The following is a 23470-nucleotide window of genomic DNA, read 5'->3' as shown; positions in this document are numbered from 1 at the left end:
GCCATGACCACCATAACGTTGTTGAAGACCAAAGGAGCCGTGGACATCCCAAATGGTAAAGTCTGAAATTGGAACTGGTCGGTCTGAATTGCAAACCTGAGAAGGAGCCAATGGCTGGCTTAGATGGGAATGTGTAAATACGCATCCTGGATGTCGAATAATGCTATATAGTCCCCCGGCTCCATAGCCAGAAAAATGGATCAAAGGAACTCCATGTGAAATCTTGGAATGCACAAATACTTGTTCAGCGTCTTCAGATTGAGGATGGGTTGGAACGAGCCGCCTGGCTTCTGAACTAGAAAGAGGCTGATGGAAAATCCCCTCTGAAACAGGGGGACTGGGACATTGATTTTGGAGGTCAGAAGAGCGTGAACGGACTTCCCTGGGTGCTTGTACTTTTTCTAGATCTTCCGGAAGGCCGGTGGAAAAGAACCGTGCTGGAGGTCGCCTCCAAATAGGTCAACGCGTATCTTTGAGAGACCATGCCTCTGACATGGCCTCCCACTCTGGGATCCCCCAACTGAAGGCCCACCCCGCCATGCAGCAGTATTGTCTGGTTTGGAAGCAAGCCGCCTGGTAGCCAAGGATTGTTTACCACAAGGCTTAGATCCCTTTGAGGAAACACCCTGCAACAGACACAATGTCTGTTCCTTGGCTTTCCCCTGCAGGTGAAAGAAATGAAAAGTAGATATCCTAGCTTTGGGAAGCATTGCAGAGGGAAAGAAGTCTTAGATGCCTCTAAGGCGGCAACTATTTTATCTAACTCTTGGCCAAAGAGGATATCCCCGGAATATGGGAGCGCCTCTAAGGCCTTCTTAGAATCACATCCACACGCCAGGAATGAAGCCAGATTGCCCTCCTGGCAGCAACCATAGAGGCAGCCGTAGATGCTAAAATTTCAGAGTCAATGGCTGCACTCACATTTTTGATGTAAGCAGCAAGAGACAAAAGCTCCTTCCTGCTGGTACCGAAGCAGAGATCATCCTCCAAATTCTTAGCCTTGCAGCCAGCAGCTTTGGCCATTCAGGCTGATGCCAGTGCAGGATGTGTGATATCACCTATGTTGGAGCAATCTGTTTTATGGAAGTTCAAGCTTCCAATCTGTGGGATCCTTAAGGGACAATGCATCCGGAATGGGGAGGACCGCACACCACTACACTTGCAGTGGTGGCTGACACAGGAGCTGCAAGGCGGTCAATCAACTTTACCTGTGTCAACATGGAAGCCCAAGCTGGTTCCTGAGTGGATGGCGCAACTAAAGGCATCTCCCCGCAGCGTAGCTGTGAAACAGACAGAGGTCACCACTGCCTGGGTCCTTGGGAGAAAGAGCATCAATACAGAATCTACAAGCGCGTGGCACCAAAGCGCTCATGTCCTTAGTTCTGGGAAGGCATAGTTAGCAATCCAAGTGTAACTCTACACAAAAATCTTATGACAGGGGGGTGAGTGCAGAGTGTCAAGCGCACACAGATATCAGAAATGGGTCAAGCAACCTACAACAAAATCCTACATATATGTAATCAGGGCGTTCCCAGTTTGGCAGGTATCTGCAGAAGACACACAGACAGACACTGCATATACACACAAAACACAGAAATATAGGCAATTATACACAACAATCCATGCCATTAGCAGGAAGGAGCTTGTATCAGGTAACCAGGCTGCTGAAAGGGAGGTATAAATGGAGGCAGGAGCCCAAGCTTCTCTCTGCACTGTAGCTGAGGCAGCATGTTATTAAAAAGGCTGCCCAGCTTTCTTGTGGCAGGAGAGCGAACTATGCTACGAGCGCACTCGGGTGCGGGGGAGGGGCCAACAGGGGAAGTCTGCCCCCCTCCCTTCCCTCTGGTATGAACCTCAGGGCACTGTAACCGCTGTCAGCAGTACCCGATCCCAAACCGCCCTGGTGGTCTAGTGCCACACAGTCAGTGGTCTCCACACCCGCCGGTGGTTTCGGCCTCAAACAGAATCTGGCTTGCTGGGAGCGGGGTATAGCAGAGAGGGAGTCTGGAGTTGCTTGGAAAAAATTTGGTGCACAGACTAACCTCTCCAGGCTATAACCAGTGTCCCGGTGCCCCCTAGTGGATGAAGAAAGAAAAAGTTTTGTTTGTTTTTTTTAGACAGTGTAGGATATGGTTTTAAAAATCTGTTTTAACAGAATTCAATCATTAAAAAAAAAATTACAATTTCAGAGTGGTTGTGGAAAAAATATTAGTCTGTTAAGTGGTTAATATACCTGCTGTAGGAAAACTGGCAACTGTTGTCGCATTTGATCTTGAAGCTGAGGATTCCCAGCAAAGAGTGGGTTATTCTGCATCATCTAGAAATGGAAATATAGAATAGGTTTAAAAAATAAATTAGTCTTTTGGCTGAACTGATAATATACAACAACCACCACCACCCCAACAACTTTTGGCTACTTATTTGGTATTCCAAGGATTCCAATAACCCCTATTGAGGTAACCCAATTTTTAAATGAAGATCTCTCATTAAGGGGCCTATCAATTCATATTTGCAGGATATACCCTTGAAAACACCTATTTTCAGTGGGTACTCACAAATTAAATATCCCCTGAATATATGTACAGGTATCTGCAGCGGAAAGCAGTGATATCTGCTGTAGCCCTCTGGGGTTTTTTTTCCCCACAACAAAAGCAGCCCGAATTTACCAAGCTCTAGAATGCATCCTTGGCACTGCTAGCCAATGCCATCTCCAGATGACGGTAACTACTGCAGCCTATGAGCTACATTCTGCAACAGTTACTGGGAAAGGGATCTAGCACTCTCTACTTGCTAATGCATGTTCAGTAGACCGTGCATGCCCAGTTGACAATGAAGATGTGAAGTGATTGCATTAGCTCCTGTATGTTTTGTTTCTTTTATATATATATATGTATATATATATATATATATATATATATATATATATATATATATATATATATATATATATATATATACATACACACATACATATACACACACATACATACATATACACACACATACATACATATACACACATACATACACACATTCTGGTGAATGTCAATAAGAAACTTTGTTGATGACCGAATAGCGCACAATAGATCGTTAGGTCATTTGTATGATTACACAGTGTGTACACACTGTATCATTTATCCAGGGTTCAAGAGAAAATCGGGATGGCAATCACGTCCTTTACACACTGTGTAGTGTGTACTCGGCTTGTCATAAGAGATAAGAGGCCGGATGTGTTGACCGGAAGTGCTGGTTTCCCAGCCGAACTCGGATGTTTTTTTAAAGGAGTAATGATTTACAAAGCAAAACCACACCTTCTACATGATTGCCGCTTTAAAAAAAAAAAAAAAAAAACACCCAAATTCGGCTGAGACTCCGGCAACCTCAGACTTTATTACATCCGGCCCCAGGTGTGGAGATTTGGTAGATAAGATCTACCAGGGTGTCATAGATCCTGGTAGATCGAAGAAAAAGCATTTTTGGAGTTTGTTTAATCCTTTTCTCTGAATCTAATCAGGGGCACTGGAAAAAACTAAAAAAACTAAAAGTAATATCCAGCATAAAACAAAACAAAACCCTGTCCTGTGGCACTCAAAACAAAAAACAAAATAAAATCCCTAAGCTTTTTGTAGGATGTGGATGTAAAAGAGCGAGGACCATAAATTAATCTTGACATTAAAGTGCCAATGTCATAAAGGAGACTCTATACCTCACACTCCAGTATCATTGAGAAAAACAGAAAGTAAAATGCTTTGCATCTGTCTTATTAAAAAATAAATAAAATATACATAAATAAAAAATCCTCACCTGTGCTGCAAGTTCTGGATTCTGGCTAAGAGACTGCATCATGCTTCTCATGTAAGGAGCAGACAACATATTCTGCATCAATTGTGGATTTTCCGTAATTTGCTGCATCAAGCTCTGCATACCTGGTGTGTTAAACATCCCAGCTTAAAAACAAACAAACAAAAAAAAACAGGGAGGTGAAAACAGGATATTAACCTTTTGTTCTATAAAAGAAAATGGTGGTGGGGGGTGGGGGGACACCTTTCATTTACTAGTGCACCTTTCTTAATTGTGAGAACGCAAAAAAAAATTCTTTAGTTACAGTATCTATATGTATTGCCTGTGGCCCCGATTCGGAGATGGATGCAAGTGCAGTTTTCGTCATAACGCAATTACTGGTTTCTGCAAGTGAAGCTGCAGCCAGAAAATGAAAAAAGAGACGCCCACCAGAGAGACCACAAATCATCCGCAACTGTATATGCAAGAATGTGAAACATCGACTGCTCAAGTATGCGCCATTTTTTTTGTATGTTAGAGTTCCCAGCTGATGTCAGATACGTCAACCGAAAATTGCCATGACGAGCCTGCGTTTGTACGACCACCCCGCCCCCCCAACACCATGATAACACCCCCTAACGGTCACTTCCTGTCAATCACTTTGCATGCGGGGATGCAGCGGCACCTTGGTGCATGCGCAATACAAACGCAGCACATGCGCAGGCTGCCGATAATTACTCAGTTACGTGGAACATCGGCTTTACATCCACCTCTCAATCAGGCCCTGTAAATTATTTTGTATGCTGCACTGTCTTTCATTTGCAGAACTGTTGCTTCATGATATATATTTTTTCCAGCATATAACTTTGGTTAATTTTACCAATTTTTGAGGTTCTTGCTTGAATATTTTTTCCCCCAAACATGATCAACGTCCATGCACTTCCAGCTTTTTTTTTTTTCTCCTACATAGCACTTGTACTGTGTATAGGAATCCTCTGTTCCTGCTGGAAGAGCTGCCTAGCTATATTTGGAGTTGTAAGGTCAAGAACAATATCCAGCAACCCCCCCCCCTCCCCCTCCCGATCCAATAACATAGAACATGGTGGCTGTGACAATTGATGAGGGTACTACCCATTAGCTGCAGAGCAGTCATAATTGCTTGTTTACATTCCAAAATTGTTACACGACACAGCTTAATGGATTGTCCACCACCCCCTGCAGAAGACCATAGGACAAAAGCACAGCACTCAAAATAATACCTATTCCCCACCAGAGAGCTCAAATACCTATACCTGTTCCTTTTAAAGGTTTGTAAAAAAAAAAAAAGTATTGTTTTACATTATACATGGAGTACTTATGTGCTAAGCAAGTCTCGCTGCAGAGAATGTGTGCCAAGAAATATGACGACATAATTGTTTTTAACAACTATTTACATGAAATAAGCTTTTGACGCAGGTTATCAGGTGACTTATTCCCCACTAGCTTTGTCCCTCCATGGCTGCAGAGGAGATCTCACTGCGGAGTTACCGTACTTTCTAAACTTCCTTATATGGAAATGTGGTAGAATCTCTGGGAAGTGCTACAATTGTTTGTCCAATAAGAACAAGTGTCAGTAACTTCCATTAAACATATCAATTAAATGACCAAGTCCCATTCTGCTTTGAGATAACTTGGGGGAAAAAAATAAGATTTTAAACCTACCGGTAAATCTTTTTCTCCTAATCCGTAGAGGATGCTGGGGACTCCGTAAGGACCATGGGGTATAGACGGGCTCCGCAGGAGACATGGGCACCTAAAAGAACTTTCTAGTATGGTGTGCACTGGCTCCTCCCTCTATTCCCCTCTTCCAGACCTCAGTTAGAGAACTGTGCCCAGAGGAGATGGACAATACGAGGAAAGGATTTTGTTAATCTAAGGGCAAGATTCATACCAGCCCACACCAATCATACCATATAACCTGGAATACACCTTACCAGTTAACCGTATGAACAAACAACAGTATCGGTCCAAGACCGATTCTAACTGTAACATAACCCTTATGTAAGCAATAACTATATACAAGTCTTGCAGATTTTCCGCACTGGGACGGGCGCCCAGCATCCTCTACGGACTAGGAGAAAAAGATTTACCGGTAGGTTTATAATCTTATTTTCTCTTACGTCCTAGAGAATGCTGGGGACTCCGTAAGAACCATGGGGTTTATACCAAAGCTCCCAATCGGGCGGGAGAGTGCGGATGACTCTGCAGTACCGACTGAGCAAATGCTAGGTCCTCATCAGCCAGGGTATCAAACTTGTAGAATTTAGCAAAAGTGTTTGACCGCGACCAAGTTGCTGCTCGGCAAAGCTGTAATGCCGAGACGCCCTGGGCAGCCGCCCAAGAAGAGCCCACCTTCCTAGTGGAATGGGCCTTTACTGAATGCGGTAACGGCAATCCAGCCGTAACATAAGCCTGCTGAATCGTGTTACAGATCCAGCGAGCAATAGTCTGTTTCGAAGCAGGCACGCCAATCTTGTTGGCAGCATACAGGGCAAACAATGCATCTGTTTACCTAATTCTAGCCGTCCTGGCTAGATACATTTTTAAGGCCCTGACTACATCCAGGGACATGGAATCCTCCAAGTCACTCGTAGCCACAGGCACCACTATAGGTTGGTTCATATGAAATGAAGACACCACCTTGGGTAAAAATTGAGGACGAGTCCTCAATTCCGCTCTAACCACATGAAAAATCAAGTAAGGGCTCTTGTAAGACAGGGCCGCCAATTCTGACACACGCCTCGCAGATGCCAAGGCTAACAACATGACCACCTTCCAGGTGAGAAATTTTAACTCCACCGTTTTAAGGGGTTCAAACCAGTGTGATTTAAGGAACTGCAACACCACGTTCAGGTCCCATGGTGCCACTGGGGGCACAAAAGGAGGCTGGATGTGCAGTACTCCTTTTACAAAAGTCTGGACTTCTGGAAGAAAAGCCAATTCCTTCTGAAAGAATATTGACAAAGCCGAAATCTGTACTTTAACAGAGCCTAACTTTAGGCCCATATGCACTCCTGTCTGTAGGAAGTGGAGAAAACGACCCAGATGGAAATCTTCCGTAGGAGCATTCTTGGTTTCACACCAAGAGACATATTTCTGCCAGATACGGCGATAATGTTTTGACATCACCTCCTTCCTAGCCTTTATTAGAGTAGGTATGACCAACTCCGGAATACCCTTCTCCGCTAGGATCCGGCGTTCAACCGCCATGCCGTCAAACGTAACCGCGGTAAGTCTTGGAACAGACAGGGCCCCTGCTGTAACAGGTCCTCTCTTAGAGGAAGAGGCAAAGGATCTTCTGTGAGCATCTCCTGAAGATCTGAGTACCAGGCCCTTCGAGGCCAGTCTGGAACAATGAGTATTGTCTGTACTCTTTTTCGTCTTATGATCCTCAACACTTTTGTGATGAGTGGAAACGGAGGAAACACATAGACCGACTGGAACACCCATGGAGTTACCAGAGCGTCTACTGCTATTGCCTGAGGGTCCCGGGACCTGGCACAATACCTCCAAAGCTTCTTGTTGAGGCGTGACGCCATCATGTCTATTTGAGGAACTCCCCAGAGACCCGTTATCTCTGCAAAGACTTCTTGATGAAGTCCCCACTCTCCTGAATGGAGATCGTGTCTGCTGAGGAAGTCTGCTTCCCAGTTGTCCACTCCCGGAATGAAAACAGCTGACAGAGTGCTTACGTGATTTTCCGCCCAGCGAAGAAACCTGGTGGCTTCCGCAATCGCGACTCTGCTTCTTGTCCCGCCTTGGCGGTTCACATAAGCTACTGCTGTGACATTGTCTGATTGAATCAAAACCGGTAGGTTGCGAAGAAGATTCTCCGCTTGTCGAAGGCCGTTGTATATGGCCCTTAGCTCCAACACGTTGATGTGTAGACAGGACTCCTGGTCTGACCATAGTCCCTGAAAATTTCTTCCTTGGGTGACTGCTCCCCATCCTCGGAGGCTCGCGTCCGTGGTTACCAGGATCCAGTCCTGAATGCCGAACCTGCGACCCTCTAGAAGGTGAGCACTTTGTAGCCACCATAGAAGAGACACCCTGGCCCTGGGGGACAGTGTTATTTTTTGATGTAATTGTAGATGGGACCCGGACCATTTGTCCAGAAGATCCCATTGAAACGTCCTTGCATGGAACCTGCCGAAGGGAATGGCCTCGTAAGTTGCCACCATTTTCCCCAGAACCCGAGTGCATTGATGAGCTGACACTCTTCTCGGCTTTAGTAGTTCTCGGACCATGTTCTGGAGGTCCTGGACTTTTTCCAACGGGAGGAAAACTTTCTTTTGTTCCGTGTCCAGTATCATGCCTAGGAACGGTAATCGAGTTGTGGGAACCAACTGTGACTTTGGTAGATTGAGAATCCACCCATGTTGTTGAAGCACTCTCTGAGAGAGTGACACGTTCTCCAGTAATTGCTCTCTTAATCTCGCTTTTATCAGGAGATCGTCCAAAGTATGGGATAATTGTGACTCCTCGCTTGCGCAGGATCACCACCATTTCCGCCATTATTTTGGTGAAAATCCTCAGGGCCGTGGACAGCCCAAACGGCAACGTCAATCCTGTACCGCGAATCTCAGGTACTCCTGATGAGAGGGATATATGGGGACATGAAGGTATGCATCCTTTATGTCCAGTGACACCATAAAATCCCCCCCCCCTTCCAGGCAGGCTATCACCGCTCGGAGCGATTCCATTTTGAATCTGAATCTTTTCAGGTACAGGTTCAGGGATTTTAGGTTTAAAATGGGCCTTACCGAACCATCCGGCTTCGGAACCACAAATAGGGTTGAATAATACCCTTTTCCCTGTTGGCTCAGGGGAACCCTGATAATCACTCGCTGTTGACACAGCATTTGAATTGCAGCTAGCACTACTTCCCGCTCTGGGGTAGAAGCTGGTAAGGCAGACTTGAAAAATCGGCGTGGGGGCACCTCTGCGAATTCCAGCTTGTAGCCCTTGGAGACTATTTCTGTCACCCAAGGGTCCACGTCTGACTGAACCCAGACTTGGCTGAATAGTCGAAGGCGCGCCCCCACCTGTGCGGACTCCCACAGGGGAGCCCCAGCGTCATGCGGTAGACTTAGCGGAAGCCAGGAAGAACTTCTGCTCTTGGGAACCAGCCGCAGCAGGTGTCCTCTTGCCTCTACCCTTACCTCTGGCGAGGAAAGAGGAGCCCCGACCTCTTCTGGATCTATGCGACCGAAAGGACTGCATCTGATATTGTGGGTTTCTTTTGCTGTTGGGGAACAAAAGGTAAAAAGGTCGACTTACCCGCAGTAGCTGTAGAGATCAGGTCCGCGAGGACGTCCCCAAATAATACATCACCTTTGTAAGGTAAAACCTCCATATGCCTTTTTGAGTCTGCATCCCCCGTCCATTGGCGGATCCATAAGGCTCTTCTTGCCGAAATAGCCATAGCATTGGCTCTTGAACCCAGTAAACCAATGTCTCTTTGAGCGTCCCTCATATATAAGACTGCGTCCTTAATATGAGCTAATGTTAACAAAATTGTATCCCTATCTAGGGTATCAAGGTCAAATGAGTGTATCCGTCCAAGCTGCTACTGCACTACATACCCATGCCGACGCAATTGCCCGTCTAAGCAAAGTACCAGTATGAGTGTAGATATACTTTAGTGTAGTCTCTTACCTGCGGTCCGCAGGATCCTTGAGGGCCGCTGTGTCAGGGGACGGTAGCGCCACCTTCTTGGAAAGGCGTGTTAAGGCTTGGTCTACTGTGGGAGAGGATTCCCAACGTACCCTGTCCTGTGTAGGGAAAGGGTACGCCGTAAGAACCCTTTTGGGAATCTGCAGTTTCTTATTTGGAGTATCCCATGCTTTTTCACATAACTCATTAATTTCGGGTGTGGTTCGTTTTATCGACAGTATCTAGGTCGACAATGTTTAGGTCGACCACTATAGGTCGACAGTCACTAGGTCGACATGGATGGAAGGTCGACAGGGTTTCTAGGTCGACATGTGCTAGGTCGACAGGTCTAAAGGTCGACATGAGGATTTTTTTATTTATTTTTGTGTCGTTTTCTTCGTAAAGTGACCGGGATCCCAAATTAGTGCACCGCGTCCCCTCGCATGGCTCGCCGCATCGGGCATGGTGCCTTCGCTCCGCTACCGCTTCGCTCGGCACACTTTACCGTTCCAATCGTAGTCCACGTGGATCGTTAAGTATGAAAAAATCCCCCCCCCAAAAAAGTGAAAACTCATGTCGACCTAGCACATGTCGACCTAGAAACCCTGTCGACCTTCCATCCATGTCGACCTAGTGACTGTCGACCTATAGTGGTCGACCTAGACACTGTCGATCTTCAGACCGGATCCTGGGAAGGAGGAGAGTTTATAACTTGTTTCTTTCCCTTAAACATGTGTATCCTCGTGTCGGGCACAGAGGGCTCATCAGTGATATGTAACACATCTTTTATTGCAATAATCATGCACTGAATACTTTTTGTCACCCTGGGGTGCAATCTTGCTTCATCATAGTCGACACTGGAATCAGAGTCCGTGTCGGTATCTGTCTCCCTTATTTGTGAGAAGGGACGTTTCTGAGACCCCGACGGGTCCTGTGAGTCGGTATAATCCATAGATTGATTACCTGCCGACGCACTGGACTCTGCTTTGTCCAGTCTTATGCAGTGAAGCTACACTAGCATTTAACATATGCCACATATCCATCCAATCCTGAGTCGGCACCGCCGACTGAGACACCACTCATCTGTTCCACCTCCTCTTTGGATAAGCCTTCCGTTTCAGACATGCCGACACACGTACCGACACCCCACACTGGGATAACTATAAGGGGACAATTCCCTAAAGAAGGCCCTTTGGAGAGACAGAGAGAGAGTATGCCAGCACACACCAGCGCCAACTGACCCAGGGGGAAAAAAAAAAACCCAGATAGCGCTTTTATATATATATATATATATATATATATATATATATATATATATATATATATATATATATATATATATATATATATATATATATAAATGTATATAGATTTCCCCACTCACTGTGCCTTAATTATGTGCCCCCCTCTTTTTTTCAGCCCTCTGATGCTCAGCAGGGGAGAGTCCGGGGAGCCAGCGTTCTCTGCAGCCTCTGTGGAGAAAATGGCGCTGGCTAGTGCTGAGATATCAAGCTCCGCCCCCTCGCGCGGCAGGCTTCGGTCCCACTCGTGAATTTGAAAAAAAAATGGCGGGGATCCGTTGTTTACTGCCTCCGCAGCCTAACTACATACTTTTTTTGCCTAAAACGAGGTTTATTGCTGCCCAGGGCCCCCCCCTGCGCCCTGCACCCATCAGTGCCATGTGTGTGTAAGTGTGGGAGCAATGGCGCGCAGCTTCCTGCTGCGTGCTTACCTCATGAAGATCTGAAGTCTTCTGCCGCCTGATGTCTTCTTATGTCTGACAACCCCGGCTTCTTTTTTCCGGCATCTGTGAGGATGGCGGCGGCGCGGCTCCGGGACGAACCCCAGGGTGAGACCTGTGTTCCGACTCCCTCTGGAGCTAATGGTGTCCAGTAGCCTAAGAAGCAGAGCCCTTAACTCTTAAGAAGTGGGTCTACTTCTCTCCCCTCAGTCCCACGATGCAGGGAGTCTGTTGCCAGCAGAGCTCCCTGAAAATAAAAAAACCTAACAAAATTATTTTTACAGAAAAAACTCAGGAGAGCTCCCTGTAATGCACACTCTCTCCTCTGGGCACAAGATCTAACTGAGGTCTGGAGGAGGGGCATAGAGGGAGGAGCCAGTGCACACCATACTAGAAAGTTCTTTTAGGTGCCCATGTCTCCTGCGGAGCCCGTCTATACCCCATGGTCCTTACGGAGTGCCCAGCATCCTCTAGGACGTAAGACAAGAGAAGAGGATTTTGGTACTTATCGATAAAGCCATTTCTCTGAATCCACTCTGGGACACTGGAGAACCTTTAGACAGCTGGGGTGTAAAGGATGCAGACCGGGAGGTAGAACAATTTAAAAAAAAAAAAAATATGCACAGCTGGCTCCTCCCCCTTCACGCCCCCTAACCCCTCCAGTTTGTAAAATTGACGGGGAGAAGAGGGAACATGAAAAATCAAAGCCATACGGGAAGGAACCGACTGTACCAACAAGTCAATCAGCAACCATGAACAGAGTAAGCAAACTGTCTGAACTAAATTTATTTAGAACACACAGGCCGACAGCACCTCAGTGCCCAGTGTCCAGTGTCCCCGAGTGGATTCAGAGAAATGGATTTATCGGTAAGTACCAAAATCCTCTTTTCTCTTTCATCCATTAATGTACACTGGAGAACCTTTAGACAGCTGGGGATGTTCCAGAGATACCCTCCTGGACGGGAGTGCTGTCTGAAGCCTGAAGAACCAAACGTCCAAAGCTTTCCTCTAGATGCAAACGTATCAAACCTGTAGAATCAAGTGAACGTGTGTGCTGATGACCACGCTGCAGCTCTGCAAAGTTGGGTAGTGGAGGCTCCTCTAGCCGCAGCCTATGAAGCACTCACTAATCTGGTGGGATGAGCACCTACCCGAAAAGGAACTCTTACCACTAGCGATATATGCCTGTTTTATGGTTAGTCGTATCCACCTGGCCAAGGTTTGTTTTGAAGCCGGCCAACCCCTCCTGGGTCCATCATACAGAACAAACAAAATGTCAGATTTCCTAATAGAAGCCGTAGCCTGTACATAAACGCGCAAGGCTCTGGGCACATCTAAGGACAAGTCTCCCTCTGCCAATCCTTGGAAGGAAGAAACCACAATCGGGGAATACACTGGGGTTTATGTGGAAACCAGAGACCACCATAGGTAAAAACTCTGCTCTGTCTTCATGAAAAAAAGATGATTTATGGTAGACATATGGTAGTTAAATCTCCCTCTTGGGTGTAGAGTTGGATCTTGATCCAGAGGCACCAACAGGCTAAAGCTTTGACTGTTCCCAGGATGCACTGCATGGCCTCCTCTATAACCCCACCTCCAGACACTGGAGCTCAGTTTCGTTAACCAGTCCAATGCAATAGCAGGTAAAGAGAAGACAGATGTTAGCCACATAGAACCAATGCCATACAAAACCATAGAAGCTAAGTGCGTCAGGGTGGGCGCCCTGTGAAACCCAGTGTACCTCGCAGAAAGATTTAACTATGGTAAGTCTTCCATAAGTCTCCTTTTCTGCAGCGAGGTACACTGTGTTCCACAGGGAATACATTGGGGATGTCCTAAAGCAGTTCCTCATGGGAGGGGACGCACCGTAGCGGGCACAAGAACCCAGCATCCAAAGAAAGCATCCTTAGAGGCGTAAGTATCAAAGGCATAAAATCTAATGAACCTGGTCACTGAGGACCGTCCAAGAAGGTCCAACAGACAGAGTAGAATGGGCTTTGATAGCAGCCTGTACAAAAGCATGTACAATCACCATTCTAATCCATCTGGCCATGGTCTGCTTATTAGAAAGCCAGCCATGTTTATGAAAACCAAAAAGAACAAAGAGATAATCAGTTCTCCTAAGCGAAGCTGTTCTCTTCACATAAATACGGAGAGCCCGTACCACATCCAAAGACCACTCTCTGGAGGATAAACCAGGAGAGGGAAAGGCTGGAACCACACTCTTGGTTAAGGTGGAAAGATGACACCACCTTAGGCAGATAAACGAGGGCGAGTTCTAAGAACCGCCTGGTCACGGAGAAAAATCAGAAAGGGTGACCGACAGGACAAGGCATCCAAGTCGGAAACTCGTCTAGCAGAGGCAATAGCCAGCAAAAACAAGACCTTAAGAGTAAGCCACTTAAGGTCCACAGACTCAAGAGGTTCAAACGGAGAGACTCTTGTAAGGCATCCAGAACATTCGACAAATCCCAAGGAGCCACAGGAGGAACATAGGGAGGTTGGATCCGTAAAACACCCTGAGTGAATGTATGAACATCAGGCAGAGTCGCAATTTTCTCTGAAACCACACAGACAAGGTAGAAATATGAACCTTGAGGGAGGCAAGACGAAGGCCTAAGTCCAGGCCCTGTTGTAGGAAAGCCAAGAGTTTGGCAGTACTGAACTTGTATGCATCATAATTCTTAGCTGCACACCAGGTGAAGTAAGAATTCCAGAACCTATGATAAATCCAAGCAGAAGCCAGTTTACGGGCCTTAACAGTTTGAGTGACTGCCTCAGAAAATCCTTTGGCCCTCAGAATTGAAGCTTCAAGAGCTACGCCTTCAAAGCCAGTCAGGCCAGATCCTGGTAGACACAATGGCCCTGAACGAGGAAGTAGAGGAGGACACTATCGAGAGACCCTGTAGGTCCGAGAACCAATGCCGTCTGGGCCACACCAGAGCGATTAGAAGTAGTATTCCTCCTTCTTGCTTGAACTTCCTTATTACCCTGGGTAGGAGTGACACCGGAGGGAACCCGTACAGCAGCCGAAAGTTCCATGGAATTGCCAGTGCGTCCACGAACGCTGCTAGAGGATCCCTTGTCCTTGCTCCGAAGACCGGAACCTTGTGATTGTGTCGAGACGCCATCAGGTCCACATCTGGAAGGCCCCACCTGTCCACAAGGAGTTAAAAAAGACTTCTGGATGAAGGCTCCACTCTCTGGCGTGTACGTCCTGGTGACTGAGGAAGTCCGCTTCCCAGTTTAGGACCCCGGTAATGAATACAGCTGATATGGCGTATGGCAGATGGCGTTTCGCCCACTGTAGAATCCTGGATACTTCCCTCATTGCCATGCGGCTTCGAGTGCCGCCTTGATGATTGATGTACGCCGACTGTACTTTAACAGGTCTGTTCTGTATTAAATGCTGGGCCAAATTCAGAGCATTGAACGCCGCCCGCAGTTCCAGAATGTTTATCGGGAGGAGAGAGACTCCTCCTTGGTCCACCGACCCTGAAGGGAGTGTTGCTCCAACACTGCGCACCAACCTCTCAGACTGGCATCCGTCGTCAGAAGGACCCAGTTGTAGATCCAGAAGGGATTACCCCTGTTCAATTGTTGGTCCTGAAGCCACCAGGTCAGTGACAGACGGACATACGGAGACAAGAAGATAATTTGAGACCTGATCCGGTGAGGCAGGCCGTCCCACTTGGCAAGAATGAACTTCTGCAGAGGGTGGGAATGGAATTGAGCATACTCCACCATGTCGAAAGCAGACACCATGAGACCTAGCACTTGCATTGCCGAATGTAGCGACACTTGCGGACGAGATAGGAAGCATCAAATCCTGTCCTGAAGCTTTAGGACTTTCTCCTGAGACAAGAACAACCGCTGGTTGTGAGCGTCGAACAACGCCCCTAGGTACACCATGCTCTGAGCATGGACCAGGGAAGATTTCTTCCAGTTGATGAGCCACCCGTGGGCTTGCAGAAACTGGATAATCAGATCCAGATGGCGTAGGAGAACTTCTGGGGAATTTGCCAGGATCAACAAGTCATCCAAGTAAGGTAGGCTCCTGACCCCTTGACGGTGGAGTACAGCCATCATTACCGACATGACCTTGGTGAAGACTCGCGGAGCCGAGGTCAAACTAAAAGGTAACGCCCGAAATTGGTAATGGAGGTGGCCAACCGCAAACCTCAGGTACTGGTGATGCGACACTGCGATTGGAATATGCAGTAGGGTGCATCAAACGTCCCATGAATTTTTAAAAGTAAGAAAAAATAAGATTTTACTTACCGATAAATCTATTTCTCGTAGTCCGTAGTGGATGCTGGGACTCCGTCAGGACCATGGGGATTAGCGGCTCCGCAGGAGACAGGGCACAAAAATAAAGCTTTAGGATCAGGTGGTGTGCACTGGCTCCTCCCCCTATGACCCTCCTCCAAGCCTCAGTTAGGATACTGTGCCCGGACGAGCGTACACAATAAGGAAGGATTTTGAATCCCGGGTAAGACTCATACCAGCCACACCAATCACACCGTACAACTTGTGATCTGAACCCAGTTAACAGTATGACAAACGTAGGAGCCTCTGAACAGACGGCTCACAACAATAACAACCCGATTTTTTTTGTAACAATAACTATGTACAAGTATTGCAGACAATCCGCACTTGGGATGGGCGCCCAGCATCCACTACGGACTACGAGAAATAGATTTATCGGTAAGTAAAATCTTATTTTCTCTGACGTCCTAGTGGATGCTGGGACTCCGTCAGGACCATGGGGATTATACCAAAGCTCCCAAACGGGCGGGAGAGTGCGGATGACTCTGCAGCACCGAATGAGAGAACTCCAGGTCCTCTTTAGCCAGGGTATCAAATTTGTAGAATTTTACAAACGTGTTCTCCCCCGACCACGTAGCTGCTCGGCAGAGTTGTAATGCCGAGACCCCTCGGGCAGCCGCCCAGGATGAGCCCACCTTCCTTGTGGAATGGGCCTTGACAGATTTAGGCTGTGGCAGGCCTGCCACAGAATGTGCAAGTTGAATTGTGCTACAAATCCAACGAGCAATCGTCTGCTTAGAAGCAGGAGCACCCAGCTTGTTGGGTGCATACAGTATAAACAGCGAGTCAGATTTTCTGACTCCAGCCGTCCTTGAAATATATATTTTCAATGCCCTGACAACGTCCAGCAACTTGGAATCCTCCAAATCGCTAGTAGCCGCAGGCACCACAATAGGCTGGTTCAGGTGAAACGCTGACACCACCTTAGGCAGAAACTGAGGACGCGTCCGCAGTTCTGCCCTGTCCGAATGGAAAATCAGATATGGGCTTTTATACGATAAAGCCGACAATTCTGACACTCTCCTGGCTGAAGCCAGGGCCAGTAGCTCTTTTACAAAAGTCTGGACTTCAGGAACTGAAGCCAATTCTTTCTGGAAGAAAATCGACAGGGCCGAAATTTGAACCTTAATGGACCCCAATTTGAGGCCCATAGACAATCCTGTTTGCAGGAAATGTAGGAATCGACCCAATTGAAATTCCTCCGTGGGGGCCTTCCTGGCCTCACACCACGCAACATATTTTCTCCAAATGCGGTGATAATGTTGTGCAGTCACCTCCTTCCTGGCTTTTACCAGTGTAGGAATGACCTCTTCCGGAATGCCTTTTTCCCTTAGAATTCGGCGTTCAACCGCCATGCCGTCAAACGCAGCCGCGGTAAGTCTTGGAATAGACACGGTCCCTGCTGAAGCAGGTCCCGTCTTAGAGGTAGAGGCCACGGATCTTCCGTGAGCATCTCCTGAAGTTCCGGGTACCAAGTTCTTCTTGGCCAATCCGGAGCCACGAGTATCGTTCTTACTCCCCTTTGCCGTATAATTCTCAGTACTTTTGGTATGAGAGGCAGAGGAGGAAACACATACACTGACTGGAACACCCACGGTGTTACCAGAGCGTCCACAGCTATTGCCTGAGGGTCTCTTGACCTGGCGCAATACCTGTCCAGTTTTTTGTTGAGACGAGACGCCATCATATCCACCTTTGGTTTTTCCCAACGGTTCACAATCATGTGGAAGACTTCTGGATGAAGTCCCCACTCTCCCGGGTGTAGATCGTGTCTGCTGAGGAAGTCTGCTTCCCAGTTGTCCACTCCCGGAATGAACACTGCTGACAGTGCTATCACATGATCTTCCGCCCAGCGAAGAATCCTTGCAGCTTCTGCCATTGCTCTCCTGCTTCTTGTGCCGCCCTGTCTGTTTACGTGGGCGACTGCCGTGATGTTGTCCGACTGGATCAACACCGGCTGACCCTGAAGCAGGGGTTTTGCCAGGCTTAGAGCATTGTAAATCGCTCTTAGCTCCAGTATATTTATGTGAAGAGACATCTCCAGGCTTGACCATACTCCCTGGAAGTTTCTTCCCTGTGTGACCGCTCCCCAGCCTCTCAGACTGGCATCCGTGGTCACCAGGACCCAGTCCTGTATGCCGAATCTGCGGCCCTCTAACAGATGAGCACTCTGCAACCACCACAGAAGAGACACCCTTGTCCGTGGCGATAAGGTTATCCGCTGATGCATCTGCAGATGCGATCCGTCCATTTGTCCAGCAGATCCCACTGAAAAGTTCGTGCGTGGAATCTGCCGAATGGAATCGCTTCGTAAGAAGCCACCATCTTTCCCAGGACTCTTGTGCATTGATGCACAGACACTTTCCCTGGTTTTAGGAGGTTCCTGACAAGTTCGGATAACTCCCTGGCTTTTTCCTCCGGAAGAAACACCTTTTTCTGAACCGTGTCCAGAATCATTCCCAGGAACAGCAGACGTGTCGTCGGGGTCAATTGAGATTTTGGAAAATTCAGAATCCACCCGTGCTGTTGCAGCACTACTTGGGTTAGTGCTACTACGTCCCCCAGCTGTTCCCTGGACCTTGCCCTTATCAGGAGATCGTCCAAGTAAGGGATAATTAATACGCCTTTTCTTCGCAGAAGAAACATCATTTCGGCCATTACCTTGGTAAAGAGCCGAGGTGCCGTGGACAATCCAAACGGCAGCGTCTGAAACTGATAATGACAGTTTTGCACCACGAACCTGAGGTACCCTTGATGTGAAGGGCAAATTGGGACATGCAGGTAAGCATCCTTGATGTCCAGGGACACCATAAAGTCCCCTTCTTCCAGATTCGCTATCACTGCTCTGAGTGACTCCATCTTGAACTTGAATTTTTGTATGTACAGGTTCAAAGATTTCAGATTTAGAATAGGTCTTACCGAGCCGTCCGCTTGTAAAGCCCCAACGTCATGCTGAGGGCTTTGCAGAAGCCGGGGAGGGCTTCTGCTCCTGGGGAGAAGCTGCTTGGTGCACTCTCTTACCCTTTCCTTTGCCTCGGGGCAAATATGACTGTCCTTTCGCCCGCTTGTTCCTATAGGAACGAAAGGACTGCGGCTGAAAAGACTGTCTTTCTGTTGGGAGGGGACCTGAGGTAAAAAGGTGGATTTCCCGGCTGTTGCCGTGGCCACCAAATCCGATAGACCGACCCCAAATAATTCCTCCCCCTTATACGGCAATACTTCCATATGCCGTTTGGAATCCGCATCACCTGACCATTGTCGCGTCCATAAACTTCTTCTGGCAGATATGGACATCGCACTTACTCTCGATGCCAGAGTGCAAATATCCCTCTGAGCATCTCGCATATAAAGAAAAGCATCCTTTAATTGCTCTAAAGTCAATAAAATACTGTCCCTATCTAGGGTATCAATATTTTCAGTCAGGGAATCCGACCAAACCACCCCAGCACTGCACATCCATGCAGAGGCGATGGCTGGTCGCAGTATAACACCAGTATGAGTGTATATACTTTTCAGGGTAGTTTCCAGCCTCCTATCCGCTGGATCCTTGAGGGCGGCCGTTTCAGGAGACGGTAACGCCACTTGTTTTGATAAGCGTGTGAGCGCCTTATCCACCCTAGGGGGTGTTTCCCAGCGCGCCCTAACCTCTGGCGGGAAAGGATATAATGCCAATAACTTCTTTGAAATTAGCAGTTTTCTATCGGGGTTAACCCACGCTTCATCACACACTTCATTCAATTCGTCTGATTCAGGAAAAACTACAGGTAGTTTTTTCAGACCCCACATAATACCCCTTTTTGTGGTACATGCAGTATCAGAGATATGCAAAGCCTCCTTCATTGCCGTGATCATATAACGTGTGGCCCTACTGGAAAATACGTTTGTTTCTTCACCGTCGACACTAGATTCGGTGTCCGTGTCTGGGTCTGTGTCGACCGACTGAGGTAAAGGGCGTTTTACAGCCCCTGACGGTGTCTGAGACGCCTGTACAGGTACTAACTGGTTTGCCGGCCGTCTCATGTCGTCAACTGATTTTTGTAATGTGCTGACATTATCACGTAATTCCATAAACAAAGCCATCCATTCCGGTGTCGACTCCCTAGGGGGTGACATCACCATTACAGGCAATTGCTCCGCCTCCACACCAACATCGTCCTCATACATGTCGACACACACGTACCGACACACAGCAGACACACAGGGAATGCTCTTATCGAAGACAGGACCCCACTAGCCCTTTGGGGAGACAGAGGGAGAGTTTGCCAGCACACACCCAAGCGCTATAAATATATAGGAACAACCCTATAGAAGTGTTGTCTCCCTTATAGCAGCTTAATATATCAAAAAACGCCAAAAAAGTGCCCCCCCCCCTCTCTGTTTTACCCTGTTTCTGTAGTGCAGTGCAGGGGAGAGTCCTGGGAGCCTTCCTCGCAGCGGAGCTGAGCAGGAAAATGGCGCTGTGTGCTGAGGAGATAGGCCCCGCCCCCTATTTCGGCGGGCTCTTCTCAGGTGTTTGTGAGACCTGGCAGGGGTTAAATACATCCATATAGCCCCAGGGGCTATATGTGATGTATTTTTTAGCCAGAACAAGGTATTCTCATTGCTGCCCAGGGCGCCCCCCGCAGCGCCCTGCACCCTCCGTGACCGCTGGTGTGAAGTGTGTGACAACAATGGCGCACAGCTGCAGTGCTGTGCGCTACCTCATGAAGACTGAAAAGTCTTCTGCCGCCGGTTTCTGGACCTCTTCACTTTTCGGCATCTGCAAGGGGGTCGGCGGCGCGGCTCCGGGACCGGACTCCATGGCTGGGCCTGTGTTCGATCCCTCTGGAGCTAATGGTGTCCAGTAGCCTAAGAAGCCAATCCATCCTGCACGCAGGTGAGTTCACTTCTTCTCCCCTAAGTCCCTCGTTGCAGTGAGCCTGTTGCCAGCAGGACTCACTGTAAAATAAAAAACCTAAAAACTTTTTCTAAGCAGCTCTTAGATTGCACCCTGCTCGGACGGGCACAAAAACCTAACTGAGGCTTGGAGGAGGGTCATAGGGGGAGGAGCCAGTGCACACCACCTGATCCTAAAGCTTTATTTTTGTGCCCCGTCTCCTGCGGAGCCGCTAATCCCCATGGTCCTGACGGAGTCCCAGCATCCACTAGGACGTCAGAGAAATAATTTGTCCCCATGCTACATTTTTTAGAATTAGTAAGGATATATTGCATACAAATTTTTCAAAATCTGAGATATTTATGTGGCCCACCATGCCCCTGAAGATTAAAGATTTCTATTTATTTTAAATGCAATAACACTTGTTTTAACTTCTCTGATACGAGGACTTAAAACATTTTAGTAGGTTAATGATAAAGTGATTTATTCATTAACAACTAAACAAAGAGATATAAGCAGAATTAGTGACGGAACAGTGAACAACATGTTACAGTTGGCTTATTACAAAGTTGAAACTCTTATTGTTGGCCGCTGGCCTTACAAAAGTTTGGTCTCTCTTTGCGATCATCTTCAACTACTTGGAGTACATTTTGATAGTGCTCTTCCTTCTTAGCCGATGATAAGAAGTCTGAACTAAGCTTGACACCACGTTCAGCACAATCATTGACAACATTCAATGCTTGAATATTGGTTTGTGAATTCTGATAAGCATCAGATTCTTTCCATTCACAAATGTCTTTCGTAAGAAAATCACTGTTTAGCTGAAGAATGTTAAACATAAACCATGAATCTATTTCTGATGTGACAAATCTGAAAAAGAAATAATGATTTGATTAATGTTTTGTGATTTGGATGGGAACAGCCACAATAGGCCCATGAGGCTTCATGCTGTTCCCTTTCTTTGTTATTTTCTTAAATCAATGTAAGACAAGCATTCATGGCACACATACAAAAGTTGGCTTCGTTTTGCTAAAGTTAGTTGTTTTGTATAAATACAATACACTTGCTTTAGTACCAAGATACAGACAATTTTTGGGTGTGGAGGTGGACCACCTAAGGCAAATCGTACATCAAAAAAAATTTGCACAGTTGTTCCTATGCTAAAAAGGAACATTTTAAGAATAGGGAAAGCAAGCAATCCGAATGTCGGGGCGTTTGATGCACCCCAATATGCAGGTAAGCATCCTATATGTCCAGGGAGACCATATAATCCCCAGGTTCCAAGGCCAGAATAATAGAGCGAAGAGTTTCCATACGAAACTTGGAGACCCTCACAAATTTGTTAAAGGACTGGAGGTTGAGAATAGGCCGGGATGACCCATTCGGTTTCGGGACTAGGAACAGCGGTGAATAGAACCACTTGCCTCTCTAAGCCAGAGCCACCTGTACTACCACTCCTGTGTCCAGCAGGGACTATACCACCGAATGAAGAGTTTTTGCCTTCACCTGATCCGAAGGGACGTCTGTCAGGCAAAATCGATGAGGGGGGACGATTCTTGAAGGATAGGGCGTAACCTCGAGTGACGACTTCCCGTACCCAGGTATCAGAAGTGGTCCTCAAACATTCCAGGGTATACCCTAGAATTCGGCCCCCCTACCCTGGGAGCCCTCAGAGGGAGGCCCGTCCCATCATGCGGCTTGTCAGTTTCGGAAGCAGGCTGACGGGCAGCCTAGGCCCTTTTGATTTGGAAGTGCGAACCTGTTTCGGGTACGCCTGACCTTTTGCTTTCCCTGAAGGACGAAAGGAGCGAAATGGAGTACTTTTAGCCTTCGGCACCGAAGGAGCAGTACTAGGTAGACATGCTGTTTTAGCAGAGGCTAAGTCAGCCACTAACTTGTTAAGGTCTTCTCCGAAAAGAATGTCTCCCTTAAAAGGGAGTACCTCCAGGGTTTTCTTAGAGTCCAGATCCACAGACCAGGACCGTAACCAGAGAATACGGCGAGCCAAAATGGACGCAGTGGAAGCCTTGGCCGCCAGAATACCGGCATCAGAAGCCGCTTCCTTAATGTAATGAGAAGCTGTGACAATATAAGACAGACATTGTCTAGCATGATCAGAAGCATTGGATGGCAACTACGCCTCCAGCTCCTGAGCCCACGCTTCAACAGCCTCTTCAGCCCATGTAGCTGCAATGATTGGCTTATGTGCAGCACCAGTTAGGGTGTAAATTGCCTTTAAGCAACCCTCGACACGCTTATCCATCGGTTCTTTCAGAGACGTGATGGTAGTTACCGGCAGAGCTGAGGATACCACCAACCACGCCACCTGCGAATCCACTGGCGAGGGGGTTTCCCAATTTTTTACTTAGCTCCGCAGCGAGCCAGCATCCTCTTGTGAGGCGGGAATTTATTTCTCTGGACTCCTGAGGTATGTCAACCAAACGGTCAGAATGAGGTAAAACTTGATTAACCACTTTCTCACGTTTAAACCTGTCCGGTTTCTTAGGGACAGCATCAGGCTCCGGATCATCAGTAATTTGAAGAATGGTCCTGATAGCCTCCAACAAGTCAGGAACATGCACCTGTGAAACAGAATCCCCATCAGAAGCGTTAGGATCAGAATCTGTGGGGTCAGTATAAACACCATCCTCATCAGACGAGGAGTCTGGGATGTTGGTGGATTGTGAGGAAGTAATGGCCCGCTTAGAGGACCCCTTGGTCTTAGGTGGGCGAGGGTTAGACTTCTGAGTAGTCAGTGATTGGTTCAATTGCTGTAACTGAGCGGATAGTTGATCTGCCCATGGCAGGTTCTTTTTGTCGTAGTTCGTAGAGGATGCTGGAGTCCACATTAGTACCATGGGGTATAGACTGGTCCACCAGGAGCCATTGGCACTTTAAGTGTTTGAGAGTGTGGGCTGGCTCCTCCCTCTATGCCCCTCCTACCAGACTCTAGAAACTGTGCCCGAGGAGACGACATACTTCGAGAGAAGAATTATACACAGATAGTGGTGAGATTCATACCAGCTCACACATACAAGGCACGTCAAGCC

General features: G+C 47.4%; 1 protein-coding gene across 1 annotated transcript in view; it reads right to left on the bottom strand.

Annotated features, from left to right (window-relative positions):
• The window catches only part of UBQLN1 (ubiquilin 1), a 92935-nt gene that overhangs the window by 38035 nt on the left and 31430 nt on the right, over window positions 1-23470 (bottom strand). The window contains exons 7-8 of the mRNA XM_063913801.1: window positions 3805-3947; window positions 2234-2317 (exon numbers count right to left, since the gene is read on the bottom strand). Of these exons, the coding sequence (XP_063769871.1) occupies window positions 2234-2317; window positions 3805-3947 (227 nt within the window). The remainder of the gene's footprint in view (window positions 1-2233; window positions 2318-3804; window positions 3948-23470) is intronic.

Source organism: Pseudophryne corroboree, chromosome 1 (assembly GCF_028390025.1).
Source record: "Pseudophryne corroboree isolate aPseCor3 chromosome 1, aPseCor3.hap2, whole genome shotgun sequence".
Classification (NCBI taxonomy): domain Eukaryota; kingdom Metazoa; phylum Chordata; class Amphibia; order Anura; family Myobatrachidae; genus Pseudophryne; species Pseudophryne corroboree.
This window is presented reverse-complemented; position numbering and strand designations above follow the sequence as displayed.